Source organism: Aegilops tauschii, chromosome 1 (genome assembly GCF_002575655.3).
Source record: "Aegilops tauschii subsp. strangulata cultivar AL8/78 chromosome 1, Aet v6.0, whole genome shotgun sequence".
Taxonomy (NCBI): Eukaryota; Viridiplantae; Streptophyta; class Magnoliopsida; order Poales; family Poaceae; genus Aegilops; species Aegilops tauschii.
Window position 1 is genome coordinate 184971146 of NC_053035.3, and position 19856 is coordinate 184991001.

Below are 19856 nucleotides of genomic sequence, written 5' to 3' on the forward strand. Positions count from 1 at the left end.
CTGAGTTTTTCTCTCTTACAGATGATCATCGTGCTATGCCCTTCCAGGATATGGCATAGCGGAGACACCGGCGCAGACGTGCAGCAAGGCCCCGCTCAAAGGTTTCTTTTTAGATTAAGACCCTGTGTAAACCTTTTTTACTGTCTCTTGTTGCTTCACACCCTCCGGATACTCAACACAACCGAGAGGGATGCTGGCGTTATTGGCATTTCGTCACGTCAGACTAATGCACGTACCTGGAAATTCAGGGCTCATTATCGAGGGCGTTACTCAGCCCAGTATACGTTGTAAAGTCCGAATACCTTAGGGAGTGTTCGGCGTCGTGAGTTTGGCCTTATATGCATCAGCTCCGAATCATGTCTTTGGTCAATAGTTGGGTTTGCCCGGCTCCCGTGTTTTGCTACCTTACGTTCCGCTCTATCGGCTAAGGTGGCACCGGGAGAACTACTGCGATTGTGCCCTGGTTCATCTGGATGAGCACCTCAGTAGAGGAAGCCGAAAACTGACTGTCATAATAAAGCGCGAGACTGGTCAACCACTCGATGACTCAGCGGAATCTTCGCGATTCCTCCGCATTAACGAAGGGTCGGTTTCCCGGTCATGTACGTACGCGCACCGTATTCGGACGAGCGCGGAGGTACCAGGGGCTATATAGTAGCCCCACCATCAAACTCCTATGGCTAAGTGAAGTGTTAAAGCTATATAGTCCGATTGCCTTGTTCGCCACGCTATCACCTCCTTAATGGACCAAGACGTTGGATCAAGTCTGAATACGCGCTTTTCTGAACACCCCCGCATTATATGCGTGGGTCTGAAGCCGACGACTGCAAACTTTCAGGTTATATACATACATAAACGGCCGCACAGGAGGCATCATAATACTTTCAGGCAAAAGTATAAACACAGCCTTTATAATCCAAATATCATTGTTTTTACAATTGGGATACATGTCACTCGAACATGATACTCTTCGAGCACTGAGCCTCTATTAAACGAGCACCTTCTAGGACTTCTTCAAAATAGTGCTCGGCCGAGACCTGGCCTACGGCCGGATCCCGGGTTGCAATAGCGGTGGCCTTCATCTCTGCCCAGTATGTCTTAACACGGGCAAGAGCCATCCACGCACCCTCTATGCACGCCGACCTCTTTACAACGTCGATATGCGGCACAGCACCAAGGAATCGTTGCACTAAACCAAAATAACTATTCGGCCTTGGTCCTTCCAGCCAAAGACGATCCACGACAGACCTCATGGCAAGCCCGGACAATCTATGGAGCTCAGCCCACTCGGCCATTTGTTCATTTAACAGCAGCGGACGCGTTGGAGCACTGAACTGCGACCAGAACAACCTTTCCACTTCATGATCTTTCTGATCTTTGAAAAATTCAGTCGCATCAGCAGCACTCGTTGCTAAGTCCAAGTACGCGTCCGTAGCACTCCATAATTGATCCAGAGGGGCATACTTCAGATCTCTGAACTTCGTCCGCAACAGAAAGGGCTTCCCAGCCGCGATATCTCCGGCTTGACGGAGCTCCTCCTTTGGCGCTATGATTTTAGAGCGGATTTCCTTGGCTGCTTCCATGGCTTTCTTCTAGTCCGCCGCTTTCGCTTGGCTTTCCTTTTCAAGAAGCTCATACCGGCCGGCGGCGTCTTTCAGCTCAACAGCCATCTTGGCTATTTTATCTTCGCTCTAGCGATGAGAAGCCTGTTCGGCTCTTAACTCTTCGGCCGCCTTTAGGGCGGCCGCATCACTTCTCCTGGCTTGCTCCTTGGCTCGGGCAAGCTCCACCCGAAGGGTCTCCACGGCGGCAGCTCCATCTGCAGTCACAACATATTATAGATACTAGCATCATGCTCCTCTTAATATTTGTTGACCACCTGAAAATACATACCCCGTGCCTCGTCAAGCCGCTTGTTCACAAGCGCGATGTCAGCATCTTCCGCGTCAAGCTGACGCCTCAGTTCGGCAAACTCAGCAGTCCGGCCAGCTACCGGACCCTCAGCCGCCTGCACATGAAAACAACATGATCATTACCTGGGACTAGGATCCTCTGTTTGCCGCCTCTGAATAGCAACCAGAGTCTCAGGGGCTACTATCTATATAGGGCACACCTAGCGTGTGCGGTACCGTCAAAAAAAATAATATTACTTTGCGTACGTCAAAGCCTCTTAGCAGGCTCGTAAAAGCTTCATGCAACCCACTTTTGGCGGATGAAATCCTCTCAACCACCGTACCCATTAAAGTACGATGTGCCTCTGAGATAGCCGCTTGCTCCAGAAGACCCATCAGTATGTCTGGTTGTGCACCGGACAGTCCCGGACTCTTTCTGTCGCTCTCCTTGGGAGCCGAATACTCCGGACTTCGAGTGGCCGAAGGGTCACCTTTTGGCCTTGGCGGATCAGGAGAAATCCTCCGTGACGACACCTCAAGGTCGCCCGCCCCATGAGGCGGGGAGACAAGGGGAGGCTTTCGCTCTCCATCATCTTCGGAAGAAGATCCCCCGAAGACGAACTCTGTCGAGAAGGGCTACGATCCGGACTGCAAGACACACGTCTCGGTTATTTGTCCTCGGAGATAAAGCAGGATATATTTACCAAAAGTACTCTTGTTCACTTACAGCTCGGTGGAGGGCTGACCCCCTTGCGGGCACTGTGCGGCAAGGATGCCCTCCGGGGCAGGGCCCCCTGGTGAAGGTTTCTTCCCTGTTTGGAAACCCTTGTTTCCAAGTCTTCAGAGGCGGTTCTTTTCATTCCTTGGGGAGAGGGGATTCTGGATTCTTCTCCCCGATTATCCTCCTTCGTGGAGACACTAATTCCCCTGGTTTGGATGAGTAATGCGTGAGGCCCGCTTTCGGCTTCTTTATTCCTCCCTTTATCTTCCCCTGATGGCACTTGATAAGGTGCGTGCTCAAGCATCCTGGCTAGTACAGGATCCGGTGAGCCTTCGGGAAGGGGGGATGAACACCTGAACATCTTCGCCTTTCTTATCCAGTCCTGGCCAAGAGCGATTTTTTCAGAATGATGTTGTGACAAATAAAAAGACAGTATGTTCGGCCGTAGAATTACTTACATGGGTATCTGGACGATTGCAGTTGAGACCCGCATCCTCGGTGGTGTCCGGACACTTTATTCGTGATCCGACGAACAATCCATACATCTCTTCGAGCGTTGCGCCGAAGAATTGCTGAATAGTTCGCGGTCCTTCCGGGTTGAACTCCCACATACGGAGAGATCGACGTTGGCATGTCAGGACCCGATGAACTAACATGACTTGCATTACCTTAACAATACTGACATCTCTCTTGAGGAGATCTCGGATGCGACTCTGCAGTGTCAGCACATCATTAACCGGCCCCCAGTCCAGCCCCTTGTTGACCCAGGACGCCAGTTGTGGCGGGGGGCCCAAACGGAAGGCGGGGGCAGCTACCCACTTAGTATTTCGGGGAGCTGTGATGTAAAACCACTCCCGCTGCCATACGTTGGACATCTCCGGGAAGGAACCCTTCGGCCATGGAGCATCGGCGCCTTTGCTTATTATGGCACCTCCGCATTCTGCGTGTCGCCCGTCGATCACCTTCGGCTTCACATTGAAGGTCTTGAGCCACAAGCCGAAGTGCGGGGTGATGCAGAGAAAGGCCTCACACATGACGATAAACGACGAGATGTGAAGGATGGAATCTGGAGCTAGATCATGGAAATCGAGCCCGTAATAGAACATAATCCCTCTAACAAAGGGATCAAGACTAAAGCCTAGCCCTCGGAGGAAGTGGGAAACAAATACGACACTCTCGTTGGGTTCGGGAGTTGGGATGACCTGCCCTTGAGCAGGCAGCATGTGCGAGATTTCGGCGGTCAGACACCTGGCTTCTCTTAGCTTCTTGATGTCCTCCTCTGTGACAGAGGAGGCCATCCACCGGCCTTGAAGGCTGGTGTAACGACAAAACCTCGAAGGATTTGAGTCTCTGTGCTTACCGTGCTAGTCCCTGGATCGAACTCGCTAGCACACACAGTATAGATGAATACCAGAATAGCAAGTGCATCATTTATTACAACGTATGATCCAAAATGTATAAAATAAAACAATCTGCATAGCACTTGGCTAGCTTTATTCAATCGAACAGCGGAAAAGTAGCAGAAAATAACGATGAGTCCCATCATAGCCCACTGGCGATGCTGAGTGCAGACTCGCGACCCTAACGGTACCTTACTCTTCGTCTGAATATCCTGCAACATGAGACGTTGCAGCCATATAGGTCAATACTTTGAATGTATTGGCAAGTTACACAGGAGTAATAATATAGCAGACCTACATGTATATGCATAGTATAAGAAAAGGAAGGCTTGGGGGTTTATTTTGCAGAAAGCTGATTTTATCCTAATAACTACCTAATAGTCAATTTTATTATTCAGTTCTTTTATTACTACAATTATGTACACAAGGTTGAGTTGGCAAAATCAACTCCAACCTACCCTTTATTAAGTTGCCCACAAATATTATTAAGTGTCACATCTGTCAAGATCATCCAACAACTGTAATGGCATAGTGGCTCAAAGTTGCCCATAACCGGGGGCACGGCTAATCATGATTAGTTTTAATACTCTGCAGAGTTTAGTACGCTTTACCCACTGGACCCAATCCGAAGATTGAGACGAAGTCTTTCAGAAGAGGTTCTCTTAACCACCTGACGGCCACATCCCACCTATATATGCTACATCTGTCGACACTGTCTGGGCCAGGGTTCCAACAACTGATCAACTAAGCCAAAGCCCATATAGCTAGTGGCCGCACATGGAAGCTACTAGTCACTAAGTCTGTCTGATCTTTCTGAACCTGGGCGGCATTCCACTTAGGGTGCACTCTCATGAGCGCATGGCCTTAGAAAAGGTGCAAGACCCCATGGTGCCTTCCCTCAACACCAAGCAATACCACTTCCGCCCAGAGGTGAGTTAAATCCTGAGTTACTACTCAATTGATATATATATATATATATATCTGTGTGTGTGTGTGTGTATATATATATATATAATCCTCACATAAACTCAATGAATACACGAACCACCCCCGTCTACAAAGCATAGCAAACTACAGCTACCACGATTTGCAAAAGATGGGAAGATAGCTCAACAGCATAGCCAAGATATATAATACTCCTATACATGCATATATTCATAGTGTGATATAACTACATGCATAGAAAACAATAGGTAAAGGATGATCAACATGTAACTTGCCTTGGTTCTGGTTCAAAAAGTCACACTCCTGACAATAGCTCGTGTCGCACTCCGGACAATCTACACGTTTCACACAATTCAACATATCAATCACCGGAACACGAAAAGAACCAAAACAAAACCAACAGCAAGGAAACCATTTTTAAAACTCAACAACAGAAGCTTAACAGCACCTAAATTGCACTATGGTCAGAACGCAAAAAGAAACAATCGATTCCGATGAACGGTTTGAAAGTCACGGCCTCCGGAAGATTTGATTCAAATCCAGACAAATCCAAATTTGAAAGGTGTAGACATGTGCAAAGTTGGTGCTGTGATAATGTGCTGATTTTTGTGAGTGCACAGGAAAAAGAATTACCTAAATTGGATTTATAGAATAGGAGTTATAGCTAATTGAAGTTAGAATTGAAAACTGAAAAAGAACAAAAACAAACAGAATTCTCTTGGTCGGTTACTATAGCAGCTCATGTAGCAACTGCCACGTGGGAGTTCTTGATTGGCCGGGCGTGTGTGCTCACCCAAAACAGAGGAAAACGACGGCGGTCTCGGGCGTTGGCGGTGGCGCTCCTCCGGTGGGTCTCCGGCGAAGGCGAGGTGACGGGCGGAGGCGGCGTGGAGTGGCGGAGGTGGTGGTGGTGCTCAACGGCGTCGGGGCGTCCTCTGCGGGAGGGGAAGACGACGTGAATAGTGGCTGTGCTCCGGCGGCGGCGGACGAGCTTGTCCCTCTCGCGATGTTGCGTTCTCGGCCACGAGAAAATGTCAGACGAGAGAGGCTTCGAGAGGGGATCCGAATGGAGCAGGCGGCATGGCTCTGCGAGTTCTTACGGCGACGGCAGCGTCCGGCGGACTTGGAGCTCCTCCGGCGAGATCCGTTTTGCCCTAGCTGCTCGTGCGGACGAGGAAAGGATGGAGAAGGGGCTGCGGTAGGGTTCTTCGAGGTCCTGGGCTCGCGCGTGATGTCCCTGGCTCGCACGGGGTCGACCAGGCGCCGGATCGATCCGGGTCGGCCTCGGCGTGCATGCGCGCGTGCGGCGCGCGATGTCTGGCTCGATGGCGGGGACGAGCAGGGCGCGGGACCCGCTGTCAGCGGCTGGAGGCGAAGGGTGGATCGGGCGCGGGTCGGGTGCGAGCGAGCGGGCGTACCGCTTCGCTAGGTTTAGCGGGCTGCGGCTGTTGCACACTGGGCCGCGGGCGGTGGGCCGGTTGGCCGGCTGGCAGGCGGGCTGGCTCTGTTTTGTTTTTAAACAAAAACTACAGCAGCAGAACAAAATAAATAAAATAAAACACACAATATGAATTCTAAATAAAAATACCTAGACACACAGTCAAAATAGCCCTACAGCTATAAACTACAGGAACACTAGTTCCAACACTAATGCAATTTTCAAAAATAATTTTTATGCAATAGGGCACACATAACAACAAAATATTTTGAAGATTGCAAAAATTACCAGAACATATCAGATGAACTTGAAATAATATTCTGTACATTATGAACATTTTTTAAAACAGGGGAGAAGTCATGTTATCTCCACTCCAAATAAGTTGCCTTTTTGTTGCATAAAGATTTGAATATTCTGAAAAAGCAAATAATGCAATAAAAATATGATATGCATATGAGTGATCTAATAACATCCTAATTTAGGAAAATTGGGATGTTACAAACCTACCCCCCTTAAGATGAATCTCGCCCTTGAGATTCGGGCTGGCTAGCAAATAGGTGTGGGTGATCCTGCCTGAGATCCTCCTCTCGTTCCGAGGTAGCTTCCTCCTCTGTGTGATGATCCCACTGAACCTTGCATAACTTGATTGTCTTGGTGCGAGTAACTCTCTCTGCTGTCTCCAGAATCTTAATAGGCTTCTCCTCATATGTCAAATCACTGTCCAACTGAATTGCCTCAAATGGCACCGTGTCCCTCAATGGAACACCCATCATCTCTGCATGGCACTTCTTCAACTGAGATAGATGAAACACATCGTGAACTCCTGACAAGGATTCTGGCACCTCCAGCTGATAAGCTACCTCTCCTCTACGCTCCAAGATCTTGTAAGGTCCCACAAAACGTGGTGCTAACTTACCCTTGATTCCAAACCTCTTAATTCCACGAAGTGGTGAAACTCGAAGATATGCACGGTCTCCTACCTCATATGTCACCTCCTTACGTTTTGCATCTGCATAACTCTTCTGTCTGGACTGCGCTATCTTCAGTCTATCATGAATCAACTTGACCTTCTCCTCAGCATCTCTGATCAAGTCTGGTCCAAAGAACTGACGTTCTCCAACCTCATCCCACATCAATGGTGTCCTGCACTTCCTACCATACAATACCTCAAATGGTGCCATGTTCAGACAAGCCTGATAACTGTTATTATATGAGAACTCTGCATAAGGTAAATTATCATCCCAACTGGACCCATAGTCCAAAGCACAAGCTTTCACCATATCCTCCAAAATCTGGTTTACCCTCTCTATCTGCCCATCAGTCTGCGGATGGAAAGCTGTACTGAACTCCAGCCTGGTGCCCAAGGATTCATGCAACTGACGCCAAAATTTGGATGTGAACTGAGTACCTCTATCAGACACTACCTTCCTTGGAACTCCATGCAGACAAACAATTTTAGACATATAAATCTTTGCTAGCTGAGCACTGGTATAAGTAGTCTTTACCGGGATGAAGTGAGCAACTTTAGTCACCCGATCAACAACTACCCAAATAGAATCATAACCTGACAGAGTCCTGGGTAGACCTGTAATGAAATCCATACCAATCTCATCCCACTTCTAACCAAGTATAGGCAATGGCTGTAACAAACCTGCTGGTCTCTGATATTCTGCTTTAACCCTTTGGCACACATCATGTTGCAATATATCCAGGAATTTCCCTCTTCAGGCTAGGCTACCAAAATCTTTCCCTCAAATCCAAATACATCTTAGTATTACCTGGATGAATAGAATAAGGTGAATCATGCGCCTCCTGAAGAATCAACTTCCTGATATCAGCATCTTGAGGTACGCAAATACGCTTCTCAAACCATATGGCTCCATGTTCATCCTCATGGAAACCTTCTGCCTTACCTTTAACCATATTCTATTTTATCTCAGCAATCTCCTTATCATTCTTTTGAGCTTCTCTGATCCTGTCAATCAAAGTAGGCTTTACCTCAAGTGTTGCTAAATATCCCTTAGGAACCATCTCCAACCTGAGATTCCTGAACTGTTCACATAACTCGGGTGGCATATTATCAACATTAATTGCATTAGCATGGCTCCTACGACTCAACGCATCAGCAACAACATTAGCCTTACCAGGATGATACTGCACATTCAAATCATAATCCTTAATAAGCTCCAACCATCTCCTCTGCCTGAGGTTCAAATCCTTTTGAGTAAAAATATACTTCAAGCTCTTATGATCAGTAAATATATCACAATGATTACCAATAAGATATGGCCTCCAAGTTTTCAATGCATGCACAACTGAGGCTAACTCCAAATCATGTGTAGGATAATTATGCTCATGATTCTTAAGCTGGCGTGAAGCATAAGAAACAACTTTACCTTCCTGCATCAAAACACTCCAAGTCCTTGACGAGAAGCATCACAATATACCTGGAAGTCCTTATGTATGCCTGGCAGAGTTAAAACTGGTGCCGTAACCAAACGCTGCTTCAATTCCTGAAAGCTGGCTTCACATTCATCAGTCCAAACAAACTTCTTCTCCTTCTTCAACAATTCAGTCATAGGCTCTGCAATTTTGGAAAAGTTCTCAATAAACCTCCTGTAATAACCTGCAAGGCCCAAGAAGCTGCGAATCTCTCCAACTGCCGTGGGTGTCTCCCACTCTGTAACTGCAGCAACCTTAGATGGATCAACTGCAACTCCATTACCTGACACAACATGTCCAAGGAATGCTACCTCATCCAGCCAAAACTCGCATTTGCTGAACTTGGCATACAACTGATGTTCCCTCAGTTTCTCCAATACCAAACGCAGATGCACCTCATGCTCTTGCTTATTCTTGGAGAACACCAATATATCATCAATGAAAACAACCACAAATTTATCCAAGAACTCCATAAACACCTTGTTCATCATATTCATGAAGTATGCAGGGGCGTTAGTCAATCCAAATGACATAACAGTATATTCATACAACCCATACCTCGTAGTAAAAGCAGTCTTGGGAATATCTTGCTCACGAATCTTTAATTGATGATAACCAGAACAAAGATCAATCTTAGAAAACACAGTAGCTCCTTCCAACTGGTCAAACAGATCATTTATCATAGGCAAAGGATACTTATTCTTAATGGTTACCTCATTCAGAGAACGATAATCAACACACATCCTCAAGGTTCCATCCTTTTTCTCCACAAACAAAACTGGAGCTCCCCAAGGTGATGAACTTGGGCAAATAAATCCTTGTGCCTGCAATTCTCTTATCTGCTTCTTCAATTCCTCCAACTCTTGAGGAGGCATTCTATACGGTCTCTTTGCAATAGGTCCAGTGCCCGGTATTAAATCAATAAGAAACTCAATATCTCTGTCTGGTGGCATACCTGGCAATTCCTCAGGAAACACATCTGGATAATCCCTCACGACTGGCACCTCTTCCAGGCTACCCCCCTTAAGAGAGTTCACCTGCACCTGATTATGCTTATACTTACATACATATTTGATCCTCTTCCCTCCTGGTGCACTGAGAGTAATAGATCGACTGGCACAATCAATACGACCTTTATATAATTGTAACCAATCCATACCCAAAATAATATTCAGGCCTTGTGACTTCAATATAATCAAATCCGTAGGAAACTCATGCTTCCCAATAGACAAAGTCAACTGATGACAACCAACACCTGCTATCATCTCATCTCCTGGAGAACTCACTCTAATAGGCATACTAAGGGTTTTGGTTGGCAAGAGTAGATGAGTTATAGATATAATAGGGCTAAAGACTATATATGTAAATATATTCTACCCATATGCATAATATGATCAAGCCAACAAAACACAATGGCGAATAACAACAACAAACAAACAACAAACAACAAACAACAAACAATATAACAATATTATATATATATAGTCGAATAATTGTGACACTAAGCAATTTAACAAACAACTACCAATCAAGCAAACAATCTAGTATCTTCATACCACGAAAGTGGACATAATCAGATACGCTAACACGATAATGTTGCAATATAAAACAAACATGAATGGTGGTCTTAGCACTAGTTCCTACTTAATTGTTCAAGATACTTGAGGGGTTTAACTAATAAACAGTAAGAAGTATACCTAGTTTATAAAATAATTTTCACTCCTATGGCTTTTCTAATCCATTTTCTAGGGTCACGTCCTACAGTCAACACACTGCTCTTATGCCATCGGTAACGACCAAACCTCGAAGGATTTGACTCTCTGTGCTTACCGTGCTAGTCCCTGGATCGAACTCGCTAGCACACACAATATAGATGAATACCAGAATAGCAAGTGCATCATTTATTACAACGTATGATCCAGAATGTATAAAATAAAACAATCTGCATAGCACTTGGCTAGCTTTATTCAATCGAACAACGGAAAAGTAGCAGAAAATAACGATGAGTCCCATCATAGCCCACTGGCGATGCTGAGTGTAGACTCGCGACCCTAACGGTACCTTACTCTTCGTCTGAATATCCTGCAACATGAGACGTTGTAGCCATATAGGTCAATACTTTGAATGTATTGGCAAGTTACACAGGAGTAATAATATAGCAGACCTACATGTATATGCATAGTATAACAAAAGGAAGGCTTGGGGGTTTATTTTGCAGAAAGCTGATTTTATCCTAATAACTACCTAATAGTCAATTTTATTATTTAGTTCTTTTATTACTACAATTATGTACACAAGGTTGAGTTGGCAAAATCACCTCCAACCTACCCTTTATTAAGTTGCCCACAAATATTATTAAGTGTCACATCTGTCAAGATCATCCAACAACTGTAATGGCATAGTGGCTCAAAGTTGCCCATAACCGGGGGCACGGCTAATCATGATTAGTTTTAATACTCTACAGAGTTTAGTACGCTTTACCCACTTGACCCAATCCGAAGATTGAGACGAAGTCTTTCAGAAGAGGTTCCCTTAACCACCTGACGGCCACATCCCACCTATATATGCTACATCTGTCCACACTGTCTGGGCCAGGGTTCCAACAACTGATCAACTAAGCCAGAGCCCATATAGCCAGTGGCCGCACATGGAAGCTACTAGTAACTAAGTCTGTCTGATCTTTTTGAACCTGGGCGGCATTCCACTTAGGGTGCACTCTCATGAGCGCATGGCCTTAGAAAAGGTGCAAGACCCCATGATGCCTTCCCTCAACACCAAGCAATACCACTTCCGCCCAGAGGTGAGTTAAATCCTGAGTTACTACTCAATTGATATATATATATATAATCCTCACATAAACTCAATGAATACACGAACCACCCCCGTCTACAAAGCATAGCAAACTACAACTACCACGATTTGCAAAAGATGGGAAGATAGCTCAACCGCATAGCCAAGATATATAATACTCCTATACATGCATATATTCATAGTGTGATATAACTACATGCATAGAAAACAATAGGTAAAGGATGATCAACATGTAACTTGCCTTGGTTCTGGTTCAAAAAGTCACACTCCTGACAATAGCTCATGTCGCACTCCGGACAATCTACACGTTTCACACAATTCAACATATCAATCACCGGAACACGAAAAGAACCAAAACAAAACCAACAGCAAGCAAACCATTTTTAAAACTCAACAACAGAAGCTTAACAGCACCTAAACTGCACTACGGTCACAACGCAAAAAGAAACAATCGATTCCGATGAACGGTTTGAATGTTACGGCCTCCGGAAGATTTGATTCAAATCTGAACGAATCCAAATTTGAAAGGTGTAGACATGTGCAAAGTTGGTGCTGTGATAATGTGCTGATTTTTGTGAGTGCACAGGAAAAAGAATTACTTAAATTGGATTTATAGAATAGGAGTTATAGCTAATTGAAGTTAGAATTGAAAACTGAAAAAGAACAAAAAGAAACAGAATTCTCCTGGTCGGTTACTGTAGCAGCTCATGTAGCAACTGCCACGTGGGACTTCTTGATTGGCCGGGCGTGTGTGCTCACCCAAAACAGAGGAAAACGACGGCGGTCTCGGGCGTTGGCGGCGGCGCTCCTCCGGTGGGTCTCCGGCGAAGGCGAGGTGATGGGCGGAGGCGGCGTGGAGTGGCAGAGGAGGTGGTGGTGCTCAACGGCGGCGGGGCGTCCTCTGCGGGCGGCTATGACGACGTGAACAGCGGCTGTGCTCCGGCGGCGGCGGACGAGCTTGTCCCTCCCGCGATGCTGCGTTCTTGGCCACGAGAAAGTGTCAGACGAGAGAGGCTTCGAGAGGGGATTCGAACGGAGCAGGCGGCGTGGCTCTGCGAGTTCTTACGGTGACGGTAGCGTCCGGCGGACTTGGAGCTCATCCGACGAGATCCGTTTCGCCCTAGCTGCTCGTGCGGACGAGGAAAGGACGGAGAAGGGGCTGCGGTAGGGTTCTTCAGGGTCCTGGGCTCGAGCGTAATGTCCCTGGCTCGCGCGGGATCGACCAGGCGACGGATCGATCCGGGTCGGCCTTGGCGTGCATGCGCGCGTGCGGCGCGCGGTTGTAACGCCCCGAGACCGACGCTTCAGAAGACTTCCATATATTTTGTGTTCACCGTGTGTTTTATTTTTGTTGGGTGCATTTCATCATGGCATCATCCGCATTGCATCGGCACTTCGTTGTCGTCATTTAAAAAAAAACTTGCATCCGTTCGTAGTTCCCGCTTCTCCTTGTTGCCTTCGTTGTCCCTTTCGAGACCAACCGTTCTTTTGTTGTCCGACCGTTTGAGCCTCTCTGCACAATGCACAAAACCCCTCCTCGCGCACGTCCGAAAATTGTCCCGAACCCGACCCGGGTTGTTGTTACCGATGGGTCCGGATCATCCCCTAACATCCCTAAATCATCTCCGTTTTCTTTATTGGACTACACAACCTATTTTTCTCGACCGTTCAATTTTGATCGGAGGGTCCGTTTTGCCTTAAGCTAGTCCACCTAGCTATTTAAACAGCCTAACCCTAGTCCCGAGCCGTCGCCACCCACCTCCCTTTTCTTCCTCGGGATCTCCTCATCCCTTCCCGACCTAATCCACCAGCCTCTGCCTCTGCTCGATCTCCACCGCAAGCCGCAGCCGCAGCCACCCGAGCTCGTCTTCTCATGCCTGTAGCCGTCCGAGCCTCCCCTGGCTCCTCCACCTCGCCTCGTCGTCCGGCGACCGGCGCCGCTGCCGGCGACCATGAGACAGGAGCGCCCGACGCCTCCCATGGAGTTCCTTGCAGCCTTCCGTCCGCGTCGTCTCGTACCGGACCAACCAGCCCGCAGCTGCCTCCTCCTTCCTCGCGTTTGAGCCCGAGGAGCCCCTACGCCGTGCTCCTCCCGTGCCCTTGCCTCTGCCGTCTCCAGCACCGCGCCGACGAGCAGGAGCTCGCCAAGCTCCATGGCGCCGCCTCCTCTGCTTCATCCCGCGCGCACGAGCCCAACGGGAGAGGAGCTCCTCCATGCCGTGTCTGCCTCCCTCCGCCTCGCCAATTCCCTGAACCGCCAGGTTCGCAGGAGCCAAGCTCGTCGTCGGCTTCCTCCAGGTCCGGCCGGACTCCATCCAACCAGTGCCTCCCCGCCGCCTTGCACGCCCACGCCATCGGTGACCAGAACCAGGCCGTCCCCGGTCCGCACCCTACCCCTCCTTCTCTTTTCCTTCTTCCCCTGGTTCGTCTCTCTCCCTCACCCCGCGGTCTCTCTTTCTTCAGGGAGAACAGGAACAAGCCCGCCATGGCCGTGCCTGACCTGCGCCAAGCTCCGCTGCCTCCCTGCCAAGTCCGTTCCGCCGGAGTCCCTTGAAGCAGCCGCCCTGGATCTCATCTCCGGCCCCGTCCGCGACCTCCCCGAACCGTGCCGCCGCGAGCCGCCTCCTTCCCTTGGATCCTCACCGCCCTTTGCCCTGCTCGCCTCCTCTGCTTCGTTTGAGCAGGGAGGACGACGCACCTCTGTTCGCTGTGTTGACCGCGCCTTCCTCGCCTACGTGGACCGCGACCATGACTTAGGCCCAGCGCGCCAGCCTCCCTTGCCGGCCTCACCTCACCGTCGAACCGGGCCGTGGCCCATGGTGAGCAGCCCCCCCAGCGCCCTCCTGTTTTCTTTTTTTCCGCTGTTGGGCCAGCAGTTTCAGCCCGCGTATGTTTTTTTCAGTCCAGCGATTTTACCTATTATCCAGGTGTTTACAGATTTACAGAAAAGTCCCTCTAGATCATGCATTTAATAACTCACAAACCGTGCATCATTTGTAAATAATTTATATATGAAAAGTGTTTAGAATTTCATCTAGTTTCATAATTTGCCACTCCCATCCATGCTTAAAATGTTTAAAATGCTGTTTGTTTAAATTTGCTCGAATGCCATGTTAAAATGATTTATTTCATAACTAAATAACCGTAGCTCCAAATTTAATAAACTTTATATTTAAATGGGGTAGAAAAATGCATAGATTAACATGGTGCAATTTATTTTGTTGTTTAACAACATTAAAATTGGGTTTAGGGCAGAATTGTACCAAATCTAAAATATGGACATGAGGATTTTCCAGAATTGTTGTTTGTTGTTTCCGGCCTCATTTAAATTGCCTAGATAGGTAGTTTTGTTATGCTTCACCCCTTGCCATGTTTAATAACAGTTAATATTGTTGGGTACAGAAACGAGAGAGAACTAAATAATTGATGTGGTGTTTCGTCAATATGCAACTCATTGCATATTGAGCTCCACTTAATTTGTAGTATTGTTTGTTGCACTTTGCCATGCCATGCCTTTTTAAACCGGACATGCATCATACTTGATTGTGCATCATGCCATGTGTATGTGGTGGTTGTTTACTATGTTGTTTGTTTCTTTCCGGGTTACTTCTCTCGTTAGCTTCGGTTTCGTTCCGGAGTTGTGAGGATTTGTTCGACTACATCCGTTTGTCTTCTTCATGGACTCGTTATTCTTCCTAGCGGGATTTCAGGCAAGATGACCATACCCTCGATATCACTTCTATCTTTGCTTGCTAGTTGTTCGCTCTATTGCTATGCCGCGCTACCTACCACTTGCTATATCATGCCTCCCATATTGCCATGTCAAGCCTCTAACCCACCTTTCCTGGCAAACCGTTGTTTGGCTATGTTACCGCTTTTGCTCAGCCCCTCTTATAGCGTTGCTAGATGCAGGTGAAGATGAAGTTTGTTCCATGTTGGAACATGGATATGTTGGGATATCACAATATATCTTACTTTAATTAATGCATCTATATACTTGGTAAAGGGTGGAAGGCTCGACCTTATGCCTGGTGTTTTGTTTCACTATTGCCGCCCTAGTTTCCATCATACCGGTGTTATGTTCCTTGATTTTGCGTTCCTTTCACGGTTGGGTGATTTATGGGACCCCCTTGACAGTTCGCTTTGAATAAAACTCCTCCAGCAAGGCCCAACCTTGGTTTTACCATTTGCCTACCTAAGCCTTTTTCCCTTGGGTTCTGCAGACTCAAGGGTCATCTTTATTTACCCCCCCGGGCCAGTGCTCCTTTGAGTGCTGGTCCAAACTGAGCGATGTCCGGCGCCCCCTGGGCAACCAGGGTCGATGCCAACCCGACGTCTTGCTCATCTGGTGTGCCCTGAGAACGAGATATGTCCAACTCCTATCGGGATTTGTCGGCACATCAGGTGGCTTTGCTGGTCTTGTTTTACCATTGTCGAAATGTCTTGTAAACCGGGATTCCGAGACTGATCGGGTCTTCCCGGGAGAAGGTTTATCCTTCGTTGACCGTGAGAGCTTATAATGGGCTAAGTTGGGACACCCCTGCTGGGTATAAACTTTCGAGAGCCGTGCCCGCGGTTATGTGGCAGATGGGAATTTGTTAATATCCGGTTGTAGAGAACTTGACACTTGACTTAATTAAAACGCATCAACCGCGTGTGTAGCCGTGATGGTCTCTTTTCGGCGGAGTCCGGGAAGTGAACACGGCTTTTGGGTTATGTTTGACGTAAGTAGGAGTTCAGGATCACTTCTTGATCACTACTAGTTGACGACCGTTCCGTTGCTTCTCTTCTCGCTCTTATTTGCGTATGTTAGCCACCATATATGCTTAGTGCTTGCTGCAGCTCCACCTCACTACCTTCTCCTACCCATAAGCTTAAATAGTCTTGATCTCGCGGGTGTGAGATTGCTGAGTCCTCGTGACTCACAGATTCTTCCAAACATTTGCAGGTGCTGATGATACCAGTGCATGTGACGCAACTGAGCTCAAGTGGGAGTTCGACGAGGACCTTGGTCGTTACTATGTTTTCGTTTGCTGATGATCAGTAGTGGAGCCCAGTTGGGACGATCGGGGATCTAGCATTTGGGGTTGTCTTCTTTTATTTTGGTTCTGTAGTCGGACCTATGTGTGTACTCTGCTTGATGTATGATTTATTTATGTATTGTGTGAAGTGGCGATTGTAAGCCAACTCTTTACCCCATTCTTGTTCATTACATGGGATTGTGTGAAGATGACCCTTCTTGCGACAAAACCACAATGCGGTGATGCCTCTAAGTCATGCCTCGACACGTGGGAGATATAGCCGCATCGTGGGTGTTACAAGTTGGTATCAGAGCCATCCCCGACTTAGGAGCCCCCTGCTTGATCGAATCGCTGGCGTTGTTGAGTCTAGAACAAAAATGTTTTGAGTCTTAGGATTATATATAGCGGAGAGTAGGATTCTTTTTACTCCTCAGTCCCTTCGTCGCTCTGGTGAGGTCTCCTGACGTAGATGTTTTGACTCTTCTCTCCTCAAATTTCACTAAAAAAAATTTAGGATCACGCGGGTATCTTGGAATCGTTCCGATGGTTTTGTGATGAGAACATTGTTCTTGGTGCCTCCTAACATTTAGGGGTTGTGGCAGTGTCCCGGGGAGTTGAGCTCCGAGGTGTTGTCGTCACAATTTTATCGTTGCAGTTCTGGAATACCTGAGTTTCGCCGACATCGAAAATCTCTTTTATGCAGTTGGTGGTGAGATCACCTCGACGCCACCCAGTACTGGGGCGGGAGTTCGGGAGTATTGCCATAACTCGTATAACGGATGCTTTTCGAAGGTTGAGGTAAATGATTCCCGAAGGTTTCTTGGTTATGTGTTGAAGGATGGATACAGCTGGATCTAGGTATTGTTAGTTTGGGTGAGATATATTGTGTCCCCTGTATCCCCAACACCTGATTGCATAACCAGAAAGTTTTGGGAGTTTATAAGTGGGAATTCAAGTAGCTCCTAGGATATCTTTCCGACAAATGCATGATTTGAGATTGGGGTTCGACGTCTAGTGGTCCGCCTTTCCACAGTTGGTTTTACAGTGGTCTCATAGTGTCTTAAAGAGTCCTTGGCTATGCCGACTCGGGGACGCTTCGTATGTCATGTGCACTGCCTTGTACATGATGGTGCTGTACGATCGAGCCCGTGTGGGCCCCACCATGAAAACTTCGGACGAAATCTCTATCATATGTTTGTTCCGGCTTATTTTGCAAGCCAATCCTTTGTTTTGTTTTATTTGTGGTATTCGAGTTGCTTCGAAGTCAAATGTTGAATCCATACCTTTCCTAAACGGTGTTCTCATATTGCTATGTGAATACTAATCCTTTCGATCATCGAGTTTGCCATCTTAATTCTATTTCCAGCCGGTGCGTTTCTCTTCAAGATGATACCATCATTCTCCCCATCTGCAAGATCAATTCTAATCGTTTTCTCAACGGTGTCCGTTTCATCCGTCCCAAGTTGCCTTTGTTTTCCCGCCCTCCCACCCTTTTTCTTCAAACACTCAGATTTCTTAATCAAGTATCCATCTTATAGATAGGAAGCCTCTCCATTCTTTTCCGTAAATGTTCTTATCCGGTGATTCTCAGGAAGATACTAACGGAGCCTTAACTTCATCATTATTCGTTCTCTTTCTTCTCCAGTGGACTAAATTCAAGCCTTCAATGTTGGTCATATTCATTTCGTTGTTTCAAATGCTTTCTCATGCCGATGCAGCTCGTAATCATTCAGCTCTCGCTATTCATTTGTTCCGGAGTGTTGAACATATCTCAGAAGATTCGTGCTTTCCATTCTCAATCCGTTCAAGGGATTTTGAGGTTGTTATATCATTCAAGCCATTTAATTCAACCGGTGTAATCTCTCTTTCAAGCAAATCTTTCCAACGGTGTATCTTTGAGTGGGCCATAACCCACATGTCTTTTCCCAGGATCTTACCTAACTCTTCTAATTCTTTCCGGAGTTATTCTCAAATTCATTGCAAAGTTTGACGTAAGAACGAATTATCATCAGTCAAATGTCTTTCTCCAAGATCTTTCAAATTCTTTTCATTGTTGGTTCAACCTTTCTAATTTTCATCCCGGAGTATCTCAACAATTCATGGTGGTGTTTCTCATCGTCATTCTCAACATTTGAAGACCGAAGAAGAGTTTCTCTTAAATCTTGCTCCATTCTCTTCAAGATTCATGGTTCTAGCTTCACGCCACTCTCATAATTGTTTTCGATTGTGAGAATTCTTTTCACCCATCCGGAGCAATTCATGAGTCTTTTCAGTTTGATTCTCCGAAGGCCATCATTTCAGAAGATTTCTTCGTTCTAAGTTTTCAGCCTCGTTCTCCAATTATTCTAAATTGATGTCTCTTCGTTCATCTCCATATTCTTCCGGTGCATCGTTCATGTATTCTCTAATCAGCTCGTGATCTCTTCATTCTCGTGTATCAAATTCCCTCAAGTATCTTCATTCGTTCTCTAATTCTTACCGGTGATTCACCCCTTTACTTCGTTCCTTTTCAATTCTCGCGGTGGTTCGTTCAAGATTTCTCTTCCTTCGTTATCATATCAATTTATTCATTGTTTCAATCCTACCGGTGGTTCGTTGAAGACTTTTCTCAAGTTTGCGCTATATCTATCTTAATCCTTTCTACGAGAATAAGCAGTATGCCAAATCCGTTGCTTGTCATCAATCTAAATTGGTGAAGGCTAAGCATAATGTAATTCTTATTCTTGTTTCATCCAAGTGATTAATTCCTTATTCCGGAGATTCATCAAAATTCTTGATCTCATTTGTTCATTTTTCTTTCTGGAGTTCCAAGTTTTCTCGATTATATCATTTCAAAGCTCCACCCAAATCATTGCAAGGCTTCACCTTGTGTTGTCAACTTCTCTTTCTTTTTATCATCCTTTTATTACCGGAGTTCTTCATGGAGGCTCTACATGGTGCTTCATCAAGGATCCCTTTCATTCTTCAATTGTTCTTCAAGATTTCTCTCGAAGCTATGATCTGTCAAGCCATACTTCAAAATAAACATGGTGCTCAACACATGTTTTGTTTTGAGGAGTTCAAGCATTCTTCATCTTGCATTCCGAAGTGCAATTCTTCCTACCTTATCTTTTGAGGTGGTGCTATGTCATTCTTGACAATTTCCCTTCGTGTTTCATGATCGCAACTTGTCAGGAATGAGATATC

General features: G+C 46.5%; 1 protein-coding gene across 1 annotated transcript; it reads right to left on the minus strand.

Moving 5' to 3' along the window:
* Positions 1-6054: 6054 nt before the first annotated feature.
* LOC141027954 (uncharacterized) lies at positions 6055-9791 on the minus strand. Its single transcript, XM_073505631.1, has 6 exons — positions 9552-9791; positions 8844-9251; positions 8395-8550; positions 7313-7772; positions 7029-7171; positions 6055-6462 (listed from the first exon to the last, which is right to left on the minus strand). The coding sequence occupies exons 1-6, from the start codon at positions 9789-9791 to the stop codon at positions 6055-6057; spliced, it is 1815 nt and encodes a 604-aa protein (XP_073361732.1).
* Between the last annotated feature and the right edge of the window lie 10065 nt (positions 9792-19856).